Source organism: Cydia amplana, chromosome 24 (assembly GCF_948474715.1).
Source record: "Cydia amplana chromosome 24, ilCydAmpl1.1, whole genome shotgun sequence".
Lineage (NCBI taxonomy): Eukaryota > Metazoa > Arthropoda > Insecta > Lepidoptera > Tortricidae > Cydia > Cydia amplana.
In genome coordinates, this window is record NC_086092.1 from 2,348,179 (window position 1) to 2,364,924 (window position 16,746).

A 16,746-nucleotide genomic window follows, 5' to 3' on the forward strand; every position below is an offset into this window, starting at 1 on the left:
GGGTTCCATCAAGTATTTCGCTTTCCAAAAGGGTTCCGTCAAAAAAAAAGATTGAGAACCGCTGGCTTAGACAGACTCTACACATTATATTTAGTGTGCGGTGCCCTTTGCCGGGTTCGCGACGGTCACGTTACGTAAGCGGGAAGCGTGATACGCATCGCATCTACGCAAGTTTTATACAAGTAGTAGATGTTACTTGCGTATGCGCAAGTGAGGCGAGTTTTCGATGATCCAGTATTACGTGACCGGTTGACCAGAAACAAGATTGTCTCTTCTGTTCTTAGAGAAATAATATACCTAGCATCATTTTTGGGTATGAGCGCCTGGAACTGGCCATATTTTTGGTCCGAGAATCGTACTAAATTTATACACGGCTAAAATGTATAAATAACTATAATCGTACCTAAGTGAATTTTTGATTCTCGCATTTATAGATAGATAGAATACTCTTTATTGCCACACCTCAGTACAATATACAGTACGTATTAAAAAAACAATTTACTAAAGATAGAGGCATACAACAGGCGGTCTTATCACTAAAGAGCGATCTCTTCCAAACAACGAAAGACTTAAGGTAATAGAAACAAAGCATTGTGTGTAGAGATTTTTTTTTCCATATAATATGTATAAGTAGTTTTTTATAATAAATAATTGCCTGGAAATTATCGCCTATACCGCCGACAAAGTCATATACATATACGTTCGACTTCTCACCCCAGAACGTACGAGAAACTCTTATTTTGTGTAGTATACGAACCTTTAACCTTTACGTCCTGTCTGTCGTCCGTAGACAGTAGACACATCTCTGTATATACTGGATCGTCTAAGGGCACGACTCGTTCTTGCAGTACAAGCATTTGAAATGCGCCGGCGCATCGTTCGAGTAATCGTTATGCGTGGAATGCTGGTTCTTTGAGATGGCATGCGGAAATACCTATAATGATATTTAAATTCAACTAATTTTTAACGCAACTAGATATTAAGGGCAACTTTATGTGACTACTAGATCGGTGGCATACAAGCAAGATCTACGCGGATTGTAAGCGGTTGCCGTAAATAAGGACGTTGCTAACTATTTTATTACATGTACTAGCGACCCGCCCCGGCTTCGCACGGGTTAACAAATTATACATAAACCTTCCTCTTGAATCACTCTGTCTATTAAAAAAACCGCATCAAAATCCGTTGCGCAGTTTTAAAGATCTAAGCTTACAGACAGACAGACAGACAGCGGGAAGCGACTTTGTTTTTATACTATGTAGTGACGTAGTGCGATGAAAACTTCGGCAGGGGGTTCATTATATAGCCGGAGCTTATCGATAATAAAAATCTTGTTAGAGTTAGACCAAGAAAACTCTGCAGCGATTTTGATAGCCCACGCAGTGCAAGTGTTATTTATACGTCATAATTTCATAGAAGTTTGACGTTTAAATTAAAATAACACGTGCACTGCGTGGGCTATCAAATCCGCTGCAGACTTTTCTTGGTCTGACTATACCTGCCTCTTTATCACTCTTGCATATTCTAGCGATACAGATAAAGAAATTTTAATTTTCAATTCAATTCGTTTATTAATTTTTAAGACAACAGTGATCTCATTTTTATTAGTAGTGCATAAAAATAAGACTTTGTTAAATCTTTCAAGTTATATTAGACTTAACTTAACTAAATTAATTAAAGTTAACATTAAATTAATTAAAGTTAATATCTTAAACGTACGAGTAAGCCCTATTATATTGCCAAATTTGCCAGTGCCATAGAGCTCTTATTCTGTTTTTTTTATTGTTTTATACAAGTACCTAGTTCCTACAGAAAATAAACAACCCGTCAAGTTTATTGTAAAACGTTCTCGATTGACGAAATGTTTGTTCCTTTTGTTTGTTTTTCGTAATCGTGAGTCAAGTCGGTCGGTTTAGGCGTTTGTAAACAATTAGGCTGTTTGATTTGAGGTGCGAAGGCTGAGAGCCGAGGTAACAGAATATTATACTTACTCATGGATAACTTTAGAGGAAAACGCCAAAAAAAACGGTTTAATATTGCTGGATTAATAGCACCTAAATTAATTTCAAAATAGTTACTAGGTAGGTACTCTCTAGGCAGGTAATTAACTTATTTTTTTGCGTTGCTCTAAATTCGTCCATGATATACCTACCTACGTGTAGTTTATTTAAAACGTTTTTAGAATTCATCTAACCTAACTTTGCATCGACTTGGTCAGTTGTAAAAAACGAACTGGTGTAAAGGATGACTCACGCTAGAACGGTCCGGGCCCGGGCCGAGTCGCCCGACACTTTTTCTATGACAGGATTGATAGGTGATCGGTGATCATGTGATGCTTTCATAGAAAGCTGAAGTGTCGGGCGCTCCGGCCAGGGCCTGGACCGTTCTAGCGTGACGAGAGTCATACTTTACACCTTTACACGGAAGACTATCTATATCTAACTGTTATACAACAGAAGACCTTTAAGCGTAGGAGCCAATTGATTTAGCCTTGTCTGACTCTAATAATTTTACATAACTGACGGGATGTTACATGACATTATGTCATAAATGGGTGCGTCATGCATACACTTTATAAAACATTATAAAACAAAGTCCCCCGCCGCGTTTGTCTGTTTGCGTGTATATATGTTAGCGATAAACTCAAACATTACAGAACGAATTTGTAAATTTTATATCGTGCAATAAAGTTTAAATTAAATACATAAATAAAAATAAGTAATATGACCTGTTTGTTTGTTTTTCCACATAGAAAAATTGTGGCAAAAACTACCTAAAAATGCCCTATTTAATACATGCACATACTTAGTACAGTCAAAGAATTTAATTTTCTATCCATTTTGTACTATGTCACACTGACATAGTATGAGGTCTCTAGCGACTTTAATTGCGATTGTCACTATTATCATGCCGCGATCAGAAAGGGATTAGAAATAACAGATTTCCATACACTTACGTCAAAATCAATATGGATTGACAGCTATCTCAATCCCTTTCTAATCGCGATTCAGTAATATGACAAGGTACGAAATGGATCGAAAATTAAATTATTTAACCGTAGAGTCAGCAGCAGAAGTTGCTAAACGGGCGAGGTGTTCTAAATTACCTTGACGCACTCTTATTCTTTTAACAATAAAGTCGCGTCAAGATCATTTTGAACACCTCGCCCGCTTAGCAACTATTGCTGCTGACTGTACAAACGTAATCCTCCAAAATGTCAACAGCACATTTATTAAATTGCAATTGCGGCTTGCATTTTAAAACTACTTAACATAATAAAGCCTTTCGTCGGCGAGGTCGTTACGTGATTCAAAAGTAGGTTGTGTTGTACAACGTACGTACGGTCAAGTGCATGGAGGTGAATGTAGACTGTTTTATTTTACCCGACTACGTTCACCTATGGAGAATAACCGGACAAGCACCCGTACACAAGGAGATCGAGACGCGGAAATGGCATTGGATTGGGCATATCCTCAGGAAACCCGACATCCACCCACAGACAATCCAACCTCTAGACATAGCATAGTCGCGCAACCCCCTCTGCCACACATACGGTAGCGTTACTCCATCTTCGAGTCAATCCCGTGCCGTGATTGGTCCGTGTCTTTGAACGGACCAATCACGGCACGGGATTCGCTCACCTCGTCCCCCCGCACACCCGTATTTTTGGCAGCATCGGTTTCATGAAAGATTTGGCCTAAGCTCAGTCTAGAGGTTGGATTGTCAGTGCATCCGCCTATCCAAAGTGGCCCTGACTTGGAAGATGACGGAAACATGGCCGCCCTAAATCTACTTGGCGCCGTTCTGTGGAGCAAGTGCTGGGTGTATTGGGGATGGGGTGGGAGGCTACCCAAGCTGCCCGGAACCGGAGTCAGTGGAAGGAAAAGATTCGAGCCCTACACCCCAGCAGGGGGTAACAGTATGGAAAGAAGAAAAAGACGCTTAAGCAAAAAAGGGTTTGGATTTTATCGGGATTTCCCGATTTGCTCTTGTGTTCGGATCATTTTATAGTTTACTAGCGACCGCCCCGACTTCGCACGGGTTAACAAATTATACATAAACCTTCCTCTTGAATCACTCTTTAAGTATCTATTAAAAAAAACCGCATCAAAATCCGTTGCGGTGGTTTCATGCTATAAGCATAGGTACATAGGGACAGACAGACAGCAGGAAGCGACTTTGTTTTATACTATGGTTAGTGACTAATTATAACTAGCGGCTCTCTGAGCTGTAGACCTCACGAGCATAGCTTAAAACTGAATAAATGTACCTATGGATCAGCTATTTTGAAATTTTCTAAAAACTGAATCAACATTAAAAATACATTAAATTTAATTATTGAACCAGCTCATGAAATTTCACGATAATCGGTACCTAGAGCTGTAGAGGAGAACATCCGAGCCTTCGTGGGACTTAGTTAATTTGTGTAAGACGGTCCCTATAATATTTATTTATTTTATCCGGACATACGAAAACATTTTTGCCTAAGCTGAAACGGAGACCTTCGCTTACGCGCGGTCAATTATATGTATAGGGGTTGGTCAATATTCAGCGAAAATATACGCTTTCAGAGAAATCTTCGAAGAAAAATTCTGAATCCGACACCCTGTATTAATTCCGGATCCCAGCCCCAATAGCTCGTCTTAGGGCCACTTGCACCTTCCCACTAACCCGGGGTTAATCAGTTAAACCGGTAACCTAGTGTCAACTTGTACTGGTAACCCGGGTTAGTGGCGCTTTCGGTGGTATCGCTAGTTGCAAAAACTAGTGACCATCAGATGAAAAAATGGCCGAGGCCGTAATCCTTATTTAGCCAGATTACTCACGATGACTTCAACTGGCGCCAAGATTCACCTTCATTCCACTCACGCGCACGCCCACGCAATCGCCATTTTGTCAGAGCTCTAGGGGAGTCACATGTGAGTTGCTGACCGTTTAGAGCAGGTGTTTATTACAATACAATACAAATCCTCTTTATTGCACAACCACAGAATAAATGTACCTACATGGAAACACAAATAATACATGAAGACAGAGGTAAACAACAGGCGGCCTTATCACTAAAGAGCGATCTCTTCCAGACAACCTTTAGGTAGTGGAGAAATGAAACTGATATAGGTATTAACTAATAAGGAGGTGCAAAAAAACTAAATTTGAACTAGAAAGAATACCTTTATAAATTTTAAGTCTACAACAATAAGACAATACATATACATACATACTACTAAAATTATTTATACCTACATATATATTATACGCAACACATAGTTATACATAAAAAATATATGTATATACGATAATAACTTAAGTATGTAACCAAGGAACAAATAGGGGTAAATGAAAGAAACCAACATGTAAACATGAAATTGGAAACAAGCCGGTCTAGTGCCAATCGACCCTCGCCTAACAGACGATTGTGTAGGTACATTATAGGTATAGTTAGACCAAGATAAGTCTGCAACAATGTTGATAGCGCAGTAGCATATATACGCACTGCAAGTGTTATCTTAAACATCAAACTTCTATGAAATTATGACGTATAAATAACACTTTCACTGCGTGTGCATCACAATCGTTGCAGACAGACTTATCTTGGTCTAACTGTACCTTTGTACAATAAACGAAAATACCATAAATCTATCATAATTTTCGCGGCACTTATGTCTTTTTATTAAGATTTTTTTAGGAATAAAACTCCAAAACGACGCATCGTTTCATGAAGATTATTGTGGGTTAACGAACTAGAACTATTTTGGGTGTTTGAAGCGATTATTCCATAATTATTTACCTTATTTGTACCTACATAGATATAAATGGCGTCATGATCAGGGATGTTGCGAATATCCGCATCCGCATCCGCAACCGCGGAACTTCCGCATTATTTTCAACATCCGCATCCGCATCCGCATCCGCATAAAATCGATGCGGATTTAATGCGGATGCGGATGTGGAACAGGTCGGTACAGGAACGTCTTAGCATCGGCGTAAGTGTTAGACTGCTAGGAAATTTAGTCATTAGCCAAAAAAACCTATTAGTAATTAGCAGTCAATCGTGAGTGGGACTTAATGTAGGGAACCCTTGGAACGCGAGTCCGACTCGCACTTGGCCGGTTTTTCTCTCTTGACATCCGCATCCGCATCCGCGGATGTGAGCCTTTTAAAATCCGCATCCGCATCCGCGGATGTCAAAAAGTAGGCATCCGCAACATCCCTGGTCATGATGACTTAAGTGATCCTTCATTCAACTCACGCGCATTGCTTAGCTACGCTCCTACGCAATAGCCATTTTGTTAGAACTTGTAGGGTGCCGACGAAACGTTCCAAGGCTCTATTAGGCAAGGAGTCTCCTAACCTAAACAAGTCTTGACTAACGACGGATACGTACAGGTGTCTGTCAGATCTGTCTGGCAGTGTCTAGCGGACTAATCTGTCAATCTGTCAGTGTAAGACGAGATTTGGGTACTGATGTGTCTATCGGACATTTCGGTTAACTTGGGAACAAATATTTAAGTGGAATCCAGACGAGACAATTTTTAGGGTTCCGTAGCCAAATGGCAAAAAACGGAACCCTTATGGATTCGTCATGTCTGTCTGTCTGTCCGTCTGTCCGTCTGTCTGTCCGTCCGTATGTCACAGCCACTTTTTTCCGAAACTATAAGAACTATACTGTTGAAACTTGGTAAGTAGATGTATTCTGTGAACCGCATTAAGATTCTCATACAAAAATAGAAAAAAAAACAATAAATTTTGGGGGTACTTACAACTGAAACTCAAAAAAAATTTTTTCATCATACCCATACGTGTGGGGTATCTATGGATAGGTCTTCAAAAATGATATTGAGGTTTCTAATATCATTTTTTTCTAAACTGAATAGTTTGCGCGAGAGACGCTTCCAAAGTGGTAAAATGTGTGTCCCCCCCCCACTCTAACTTCTAAAATAAGAGAATGATAAAACTAAAAAAAATATATTATGTACATTACCATACAAACTTCCACCAAAAATTGGTTTGAACGAAATCTAGTAAGTAGTTTTTTTTTAATACGTCAAAATCCCCTAAATACGGAACCCTTCATGGGCGAGTCCGACTCGCACTTGGCCGCTTTTTTTAACTTAGGGGGTTCAAATATCACCATAAATCTTAAATTGGATATTGGCGCCAATTACTTTCCTGATCAAATCGGTCGATTTGCCCAGCTCGTCTGGACTCTACTTTAGATCGATACATAGAATTAGGTATACCTGGTCAAGCAAATCTTGTCAGTAAAAAAAGCGCGAAATTCAAATTTTCTATGGGACGATATCCCTTCGCTCCTACATTTTTCAAATTTGCCGCCTTTTTCTACTGACAAGATCTGCTTGACCAGCTATACTTACTTACATTTGTTTATTACACACCTCACGGAAAAACACAATTAAAGATAGAGCAGACAACGGGCGGTCTTATCGTTCAAAAGCAATCTCTGTAACCTTTGGATAGCGAAATTATTAATCAAAAGCGTTTAATGAAACACACAAAATAATAAAAATTTAAGTTTAGAAAGTGAAGTAAATATTTTATTTTAAGAATACTTTAAACAAGACAATATTCTTTCATATAGCATTTTCTCATTCTTCACCTAGTGCCATAAATCAAAATCACAATACTCATCCATAAAGAGGAAATACCCAAACGCTAATGACCATAGAGCAATTAAGGTCAGCGAACTTTAGATTGAATTGGGTACAGTTGTCATTAATATTGGTGCACTGAAAAGTCGTGACTTGTCTATGGTCTATCTATTGTTCGACGGAGTAACGTTCCTTTCCTTTAGTAGTTTCGGTCAGTTTTAAACGTTATGCAGTTTTCGTGACCGTTTTATCACTTTATTTAATACTAGCGACCCGCCCCGGCTTCGCACGGGTTAACAAATTATACATACTTAAACCTTCCTCTTGAATCACTCTATCTATTTAACACACACCAAAATCCGCTGCGTAGTTTTAAAGATCTAAGGATACATAGGGACAGACAGACAGCGACTTTGTTTTATACTATGTTTCTATAAAAATGTGTAATTTTTAATGATACCTCACTTATTTGTTCTCTTCAAGTCGGTGCGAAGTTAGCCTAGACGGACTCTGCTATATTTGGTTTTTGAATATTTTTCATTACACTATTTTATTTATTTATTTAAATTTTATTGCACAAAAGAAAACAAAAGGCGGACTTAATGCCAAAAGTATTATCTACCAGTCAACCTTAAGGCAAAACAGAGCTTTTATGACTTTATTTAATAAATATCTGGGAGAAATACTTAAGCATGTTCAAAATGCTTAATTTAATACACATACATTGACTTGATCTTCCAGAGTCTGACTAAACTAACTCTGCATGACATTAGTAATGACAAAGTGTAAAATGTCATAATTAATGTCAAATTTCTATGAACATGTGTCATTTTTAATGACACCTCACTTCGTTCTATTCAAGTCTGTGCGAAGTTAGCTTAGGACTCTAGTACATACCTATATATTTGGTTTTTGAATATTTTTCTTTACACGATTTTAAGCCCTTAATCTTATCTTATCTTATAACTTTAAACGAGCAATTCTTGTATACGTATTTATTTATTTATATGTCTGATATATTTCGGGTATCTCGGGAACCGCTCTAACGACTTCGATGAAATTTGCTATATGGGGGTTTTCGGGGGCGAAAAATCGATTTAGCTCAGTTTTATCTTTGGGAAAACGCGAGTTATTCGAGTTTTTATGTTCGAATTTAAACTGTTGTGAGACATACTAACATTGAATAATTTTACGGTTTAGACTCACTTGTCACATGCCGCAGTACGCGATACACGGCCGTCGTATCGTCGGCCGCGTATTGAGTATTGGTATTGAGTATTGAAACATGTCGCGCGAGTGACTTAAAACAAGTGATTCTAAACCGTAAAATTATTCAAAGTTTTTATGTTTTCCGAGCAAAGCTCGGTCTCCCAGATATTAAACTACAATGTGAGCAAGGACCCGATAACTTTCCAAGCAAACTTTAAGTCGCAAACCGGACCGCCTACCACAAGGCCGCACCAAAGGTCACTCACTCCCACCGTGTGACTGTATGTAATGGCTACTGTCTACTGTGTTACCTTTTAAGTCTAGTCAATGAGGCTACTAAATTGGTACGCCATCAGATATACCGGAGCTGCCAAGGTGCTCAAAAATATCTGAACACGCACTCTAGCGTCTTGAATCCTTGACAATAGAGTCGTGTTCAGATATAGCCAAGTCTAGTCTATATGGCTACTAAATTGGTACAGTCGCCATCAGATATATCGGAGCTGCCAAGGTACTCAAAAATATCTGAACACGCACCTAGCGCCTTGAGTCCTTGACAATAGAGGCGTGTTCAGATATAGCCAAGTCTAGTCTATAAGACTACTAAATTGGTACAGTCGCTATCAGATATATTGGTGCTGCCAAAAGGTACTCATACATTTCTGAACACGCACTCTAGCGCCTTGAGTGCTTGACAATAGAGACGTGTTCAGATATAGCCATTTTCTAGTCTATAAGGCTACTAAATTGGTACATGAAAGAAGCATTCAAAATAACTGTGTACCTACTGGTAACTCTGTACAGTCGACGTCAAAGATATATTTGCACTTTGGCACCTTACACCTTTGTAATAAGGCGAAAAATGTAAACATATCTTCAAACCGGCCAAACCGGTAGATACAGTCGACGTCAACGTCGACTGTATCTACCGGTTTGGCCATTGACAAAGTAGGAAAGCGCCACCATACTTAAACGTGAAAATTCTTTGAAAAATATGAAATCCCTTTTTCTTCTACTTCTGAAAACTCCGGAATACTCGGGTTACAAACGCCTGGTAAATATGAAATTATACTTCAACTAGCGACCCGCCCCGGCTTCGCACGGGTAGTTCAACGAATTTACTCAAATCCTTTACAAATTATACACCAAAACCTTCCTCAGGAATCGCTCTATTAATAGGTGAAAAGCGCATGAAAATCCGTATAGTAGTTTTTGAGTTTATCGTGATCGGCAGGGGACTTTGTTTTATAATATGTATTGATGTGTACTTACTACTAGTACCACTAGGTTTAATACCTTCCCTGTGTAACATTAGGTACTATAATGTCTATAATGTTATTAGGGTGCACAATGGGTGGATGTGACGTCACGTCCTGCGCGGGCGCACGTCGGGCACGATGGAAAAAACCGTTCGGAATTTGAATTTGGTTCGTTGTGATTGTGAATTTGTGACTCAGTTTTGTCGTGTCAGGATCAGGATGTGACATAATTAGTAGTTCATGTGTAGAATTATAAATATACTAGCGATCGCCCCTGCTTCGCACGGGTTAACAAATTATACATAAACCTTCCTGTTGAATCACTCTATCTATTTAAAAAAAAGCATCAAAATCCGTTGCGTAGTTTTAAAGATCTAAGCATACCTAACATAGGGACAGACAGCGGGAAGCGACTTTGTTTTATACTACGAGTATGTAGTGATATTCCAAACCGTAAAATATTAATAGTAATTTATGTGACCGCTACATAAGGAGAGGCATTAAAATACGAGTGTGGGTTTATGAAACGAGCTGAAAGAGAGTTTTATAATAAACATCACACAAGTGTCCTAACTAAAAGTTAAACCTAGAATCATCTAAATATTCTAAATAGGTACATACTTACTCGTATTACTTAACATAGCCCATACCTCCCAGATAATTAGGACAATAGATATAGGTACAGATTTTTTTTTATGTTTGAGCATTGATTGTTATATACTTAGAGTTGGACCAAGAAAAGTCTGCAACTATTTTGATGCATAAGTACGCAGAGTAAGTGTTATTTATACGTCTTTATATCATAGAAGTTTGACATTTAAAATAACACTTGCACTGCGAGTACTATCAAAATCGTTCAAGGCTTTTCTTGGTCTAGTTAACTCTATTAGAGTAGATCGTTAATTGTACTGAGATGAAAAAAAAACTATTTATATAAAAAAAAACTAACACAACTAACTGTGGTTTGTTTTGGTCTTAGCAAAACTAATGACCAAAAATAAACTACAGAAACAGGTTAAGAAGAAATTATAGAACAAGGTTCCGTGAAGAAACGCTAACTCGCGTGACCACAACGAAACAATACAAATTAACATTAAAAACTAACAATTATACAAAAACAGCCTTTATTATTTGTAGGCTAAAACCTATGTGAGATGCTTTTGTTAACTTGGTTTTGAATTAAAACAATTTGATAGGAATAAAACATCGAATGAAAATATGCTTTATTTAACTGAAAATAGAGTTGTATTTTTGTTTTTTGTTTGGATTGGAATGTTGATCTTTAGATTTTTAAGCTTGTGATGAAATTCTTGTAATAGATAGAATTACATAGACCTTGACCTTGGGTTAGAAACGATGATTTAATGTAAAAGTATTTAATGGTGTAACAAAAATAAAGAAGATACTCTTAGCTTACCTCTGCTTGATTTAAGACACCACTTAAAAGTAACTTGCGGCGCGATTCGGAAAATGAATAAGAGATTCACTAGATATGAAATAGTAAAGATATGTGACGTTCCACGGCAAAAGGTACCGTTGCCCCGGCTGAATATTGGAGCGTAAGCCCCAGCCGCCATAAGTACAACACTTTATTCTACAAAACAAATAGCAACAGGAGAAATAACCCATAATTGTCTTTCTTTCCAGAACGATGGCACCGTAGAGTACTTCAACAACATCATAGTTCAGCCCCACCTCCGCCTGGTCACCGGGCAGGGCCGTGGCTACCATGTACGGTGCAGATATAGACGGAGGGACTTGGCACAGTTCCACATCTACCCTCGAGCTTCAGCGCTTAGCTCCAACACTCTCGATGAACAGTAAGTACACATCATAGTTCAGCCCCAGGTCCGCCTGATCACCGGGCAGGGTCGCGGCTATCATGTACGGTGCAGATATAGACGGAGGGACTTAGCACAGTTCCACACTACCCTCGAGCGTCAGCGCTCAGCTCCAACACTCTTGATGAACAGTAAGTACACATTATAGTGCAGCCCCACCTCCGCCTGGTCACCGGGCAGGGCCGCGGCTACCATGTACGGTGCAGATATAGACGGAGGGACTTGGCACAGTTCCACATCTACCCTCGAGCTTCAGCGCTTAGCTCCAACACTCTTGATGAACAGTAAGTACACATTATAGTGCAGGCCCACCTCCGCCTGGTCACCGGGCAGGGCCGCGGCTACCATGTGCGGTGCAGATATAGACGGAGGGACTTGGCACAGTTCCACATCTACCCTCGAGCGTCAGCGCTCAGCTCCAACACTCTTGATGAACAGTAAGTACACATTATAGTACAGCCCCACCTCCGCCTGGTCACCGGGCAGGGCCGCGGCTATTATGTACGGTGCAGATATAGACGGAGGGACTTGGCACAGTTCCTCATCTACCCTCGAGCGTCAGCGCTCAGCTCCAACACTCTTGATGAACAGTAAGTACACATTATAGTGCAGCCCCACCTCCGCCTGGTCACCGGGCAGGGTCGCGGCTACCATGTACGGTGCAGATATAGACGGAGGGACTTGGCACAGTTCCTCATCTACCCTCGAGCGTCAGCGCTCAGCTCCAACACTCTTGATGAACAGTAAGTACACATTATAGTGCAGCCCCACCTCCGCCTGGTCACCGGGCAGGGTCGCGGCTACCATGTACGGTGCAGATATAGACGGAGGGACTTGGCACAGTTCCACATCTACCCTCGAGCGTCAGCGCTCAGCTCCAACACTCTTGATGAACAGTAAGTACACATTATAGTGCAGCCCCACCTCCGCCTGGTCACCGGGCAGGGCCGCGGCTACCATGTACGGTGCAGATATAGACGGAGGGACTTGGCACAGCTCCACATCTACCCTCGAGCGTCAGCGCTTAGCTCCAACGCTTTGGATGAACAGTAAGTCTTAAACCTTCTAATTTCCAGGGCACTTTAGCCCTAACTAGTCATACATACAACATTAGATAATATATTATTGTTTCTCTCTTATTACAGAGAGGACTTCGACGAAGACTCCGGTCTGCTGCCGTCCGTTACGATGAAGATTTACAAAGGGGACCCGAAAGATAAACAGGTAAATAATATACCTCCTATACATTATTATGTAATCTTAAATGAAGATAGGTAAAAGTTCGATAATGTCTCTTCCATTTAATCATATGGTCTTATATTGTAATTTAGTTCACGTCTCGACCAAACTAAGTTGTTGTGTCCATCCTTGTAGCCTATTTACTGAATAAATGTTGAAGAATTTTACTTACTTTATACTTATTTTATCCATCTACGTATAAAGGGGGTAGGTACTATACTTTTCTATTAATTGTGTGATAAAATCATTAAGAATATGTAATACATATACCTATGCATACCTATAAGCTGTAGTTAACCTATATCCACAACAATTCAAACTTTTATTTTAAAATCAGTTATAAGTTAATGTGTTAATATTGTTGTGTAGTACTATGCCTTATGGGAAACGGTCGAAGAGATAGTTCAGATCCGGAAACCGCTACCAACTTTTAGTATGTTGTTGGGCATGGTATTTAGTCTCCATAACTGCCGGGAGACAGCGGCGCCGGCCATCTACTTCAGTGTGTTATCTGTTAAAGTAATAAGTATGTAGGTATATATCGTAATTTTTTTTTAATCATCAAAATGTCAAAATTATAATATAAAACATTATAAAATTTATAAATTTAGAATCGTAATTATATATTTTGACGTGGTCTTTTTAATACAGATCGTAACATAAACCGTTTACCCCGCCATGAAAATTCTTTTATTATATTTTTTAATTTTATAATTCAGTGTGTATTTTATATGTTATTTTATTACTTAGTATGAATCTTTTTTTCTTTTGTTGTTGTTTATTGTGTATAAATTTTTGTGTTACTTACACTTATGTCTGTTTTTTGTGTGTCCTTGGCGTATTGGTCATCCGCATCGCATAGTTTTAAGTCAGGTCCCCACTGAAAACCAGCGCCACGGATTGCCGCGGCATTATAATATGCTGAGTGGGTCCTAGGTAGATTTTAGTGACCAATGTTTTTTTTTATGTCTGTATGTCTTCTTTTCTATATGTTGTGTCGTTAAATACATGTATTTTCTTTCTTCTATATTGTAATTTTATTATCTTAACCGTTTCACTTTCAAGGTGGCGTCCAACGTACGGATCGGCGACACGCTGACCCTAGTGGTGTCTCTAGAGAAACAGAGGCGTTTCGGCCTCCTCGTCTCCGAGTGCTCCGTCAGGGACGGGCTAGGCTGGGCCGAGCAGAGCTTGATAGCTGACGATGGGTAAGACTGTTATGATAACTAGCCTTAGTGCTGTCTTTGGAGCCGATGTTTCAGTTTCCTCGTCTCCGAGTGCTCCGTGAGAGACGGGCTAGGCTGGGCCGAGCAGAGCTTGATAGCTGATGACGGGTAAGACTGTTATGATAACTAGCCTTAGCGCTGTCTTTGGAGCAGATGTTTCGGTTTCCTCGTCTCCGAGTGCTCCGTGAGATACGGGCTAGGCTGGGCCGAGCAGAGCTTAATAGCTAACGGGTAAGAATAATGCGAATAACCCTAGTGGCGTCTTTGGAAACAGACGTTTTGGTCTCCTTGTCCTCGAGTTTCCGTGAGAGACGGCTCAGGCTGGGCCGAGCAGAACTTAATATATAATCGCTGACGATGGGTAAGACTGTTATGATAACCAGCCGTAGTGCTGTCTTTGGAAACCGACGTTTTAGTCTCCTTGTCTTTGAGTTTCCGTGAGAGACGTCTCAGGCTTGGCCGAGCAGAGCTTAATTGCTGACGATGGATAAGACTGTTATGATAACTAGCCTTAGTGGTGTCTTTGGAAACTCGGACGTTTCGGTCTCCTCTTCTCCAAGTGCTTCGTGAGAGAAGGCTTAGGCTGGGCCAACCACACTAATCGTGTAACGTCAGACTAAGGGCGCGAACTCGTATACGATTTTAGTTACATTGCGGACCATTGAGGTTACATCAATTCAGCCGACCGATCAAATGACGCAATGTAATGAAATTCTCATGCGAGTTCTCGCACCGTCTAAATGAGCCTTAAGGGTGTCGGATGATGTTCGATACTATCATCTAGTTTCTTCCATTTTCCAATACCGCTAAAAGTAAAAATAATTCTGTTTCAGTTGCCCGTTAGACGGCGAGATAATGGGCATGTTTCAATATGGCGACGAACGGCAGGATGCACGCGTGTCGTTCCCGGCACACAAGTTCCCATACACCGCCAGCGTGTATTACACGTGCGAAGTGAAATTGTGTGACTTGAACCATCCCACCGACTGTGTAAGTACTGCGACGCATACGTGTCGTTCTTGGCATTAGTTATTTATTACTGCTAGCTTTCATCATATATGAACTATGACTTGAGTCATCCCATTGTAATATAACGCCATATTTTCATATATGTTCGATTTGTATGATGACATTTCATATGCAAAAGTTAACACATTGATCGCTGAGCTACGGTTGTAGCCAATAACATGAGTTTTCTGGTGTGTAGCGGAAATGCTTCGTAAAGACAAAACGACAACGTGTCGTGACTAGCGCTGAATGGGTTAACTTTGTTCGACTCTACATTAATAATTATATTTACTTTTAATAACGTTACAGGAGCCATGCTCTCACAAGCGGCGCGTGCGCCGGCAAGAAGAAGGCTCGCCGGCCACTGTGGAAGTGTTCTCTGGACTTTATGTCAACGAGCAAGACTCGCTGGACAACGAGGTCACTAGTGAGAAGGTCAGTCATATTCACTCATTCATCCATTCGTTCATACCACTAGCTATGCCACTAGCTAGTGTGAGAAGGGTCGAATCTTCAGCCACCGTGGAAGACTCGCTTGACAACGAGGTCACTAGTGAGAAGTTCAGTCATTAACTCATTCATTCATGTCATGTTGATGAAGTATTCTCAAATAATAATTCTCTGGACTTTACGTAACGAGCAAGACTTGCTTGACAACAAGGTCACTAGTAAAAAAAAAACGCACTACTTGGACTAAATCTTGTAAAACAAGCGGAAGTATATTTTTAATAATAGTTAATCATTCAGCGAGGATGGTTTATAAATGTAGCAAACTCTTTTTTCTCGGCGACCCAGAATTTATTCTCTCATGTAGGTACCTGTGCAATAGTTTATAACATTTCTTATAAATCTTAACCTCACTCAATTCAGACGTCGTAGACGTAGAGGCTCCCGATCGTTATCGATAATCAAGAAATGTACAAACAAATTTCTATGCAGAGGTTCCTCTCTCTGCAGCTGCCTGTACACCGTAACTAATTAAGAATTTCAACGCCTTAAAAATTACAATTACAAATCTTAACATTTCCACTTCCAGAAAGACGACGAGATCTGCATATCGCAGCGTAACTTCGCCATCGGAATCTGCATCGCCGGCGTCATTCTCATGGCGTGCGTCATCGCCGCCATTGCTTTCATCCTGGCGCGCAGGCGCGGGAAGAGCCATTCCGGTAGCTCGCTGTATAGTGGCCCTTATACTAATACTGGGTATTCACATGCTAGCTAGACAGCTCGCTGTATAGTGGCCCTTATACTAATACTGGGTATTCACTATTCACATGCTAGCTAGATGATACTTCCAAACTGTACTTCAATTTGTTTGCTTCTGTTACAGCCTCCCCCTTTATTTTAACCC

General features: G+C 40.1%; 1 protein-coding gene and 1 long non-coding RNA gene across 2 annotated transcripts in view; one reads left to right on the plus strand and one right to left on the minus strand.

The window, feature by feature from the left end:
* Nucleotides 1-16,707, plus strand: part of LOC134659185 (cuticlin-4) — a 72,347-nt gene extending 55,640 nt beyond the window's left edge. Inside the window, exons 5-11 of the mRNA XM_063514818.1 lie at nucleotides 11,726-11,898; nucleotides 13,065-13,143; nucleotides 14,224-14,366; nucleotides 15,218-15,374; nucleotides 15,702-15,827; nucleotides 16,429-16,621; nucleotides 16,688-16,707. Coding sequence (XP_063370888.1) covers nucleotides 11,726-11,898; nucleotides 13,065-13,143; nucleotides 14,224-14,366; nucleotides 15,218-15,374; nucleotides 15,702-15,827; nucleotides 16,429-16,617 — 867 coding nt within the window. The 3' untranslated portion in view covers nucleotides 16,618-16,621; nucleotides 16,688-16,707. The remainder of the gene's footprint in view (nucleotides 1-11,725; nucleotides 11,899-13,064; nucleotides 13,144-14,223; nucleotides 14,367-15,217; nucleotides 15,375-15,701; nucleotides 15,828-16,428; nucleotides 16,622-16,687) is intronic.
* LOC134659193 (uncharacterized) lies at nucleotides 16,513-16,746 on the minus strand. The gene is made up of 2 exons (XR_010097787.1): nucleotides 16,688-16,746; nucleotides 16,513-16,621 (listed from the first exon to the last, which is right to left on the minus strand). It is a non-coding gene; the product is annotated as an uncharacterized LOC134659193 (long non-coding RNA).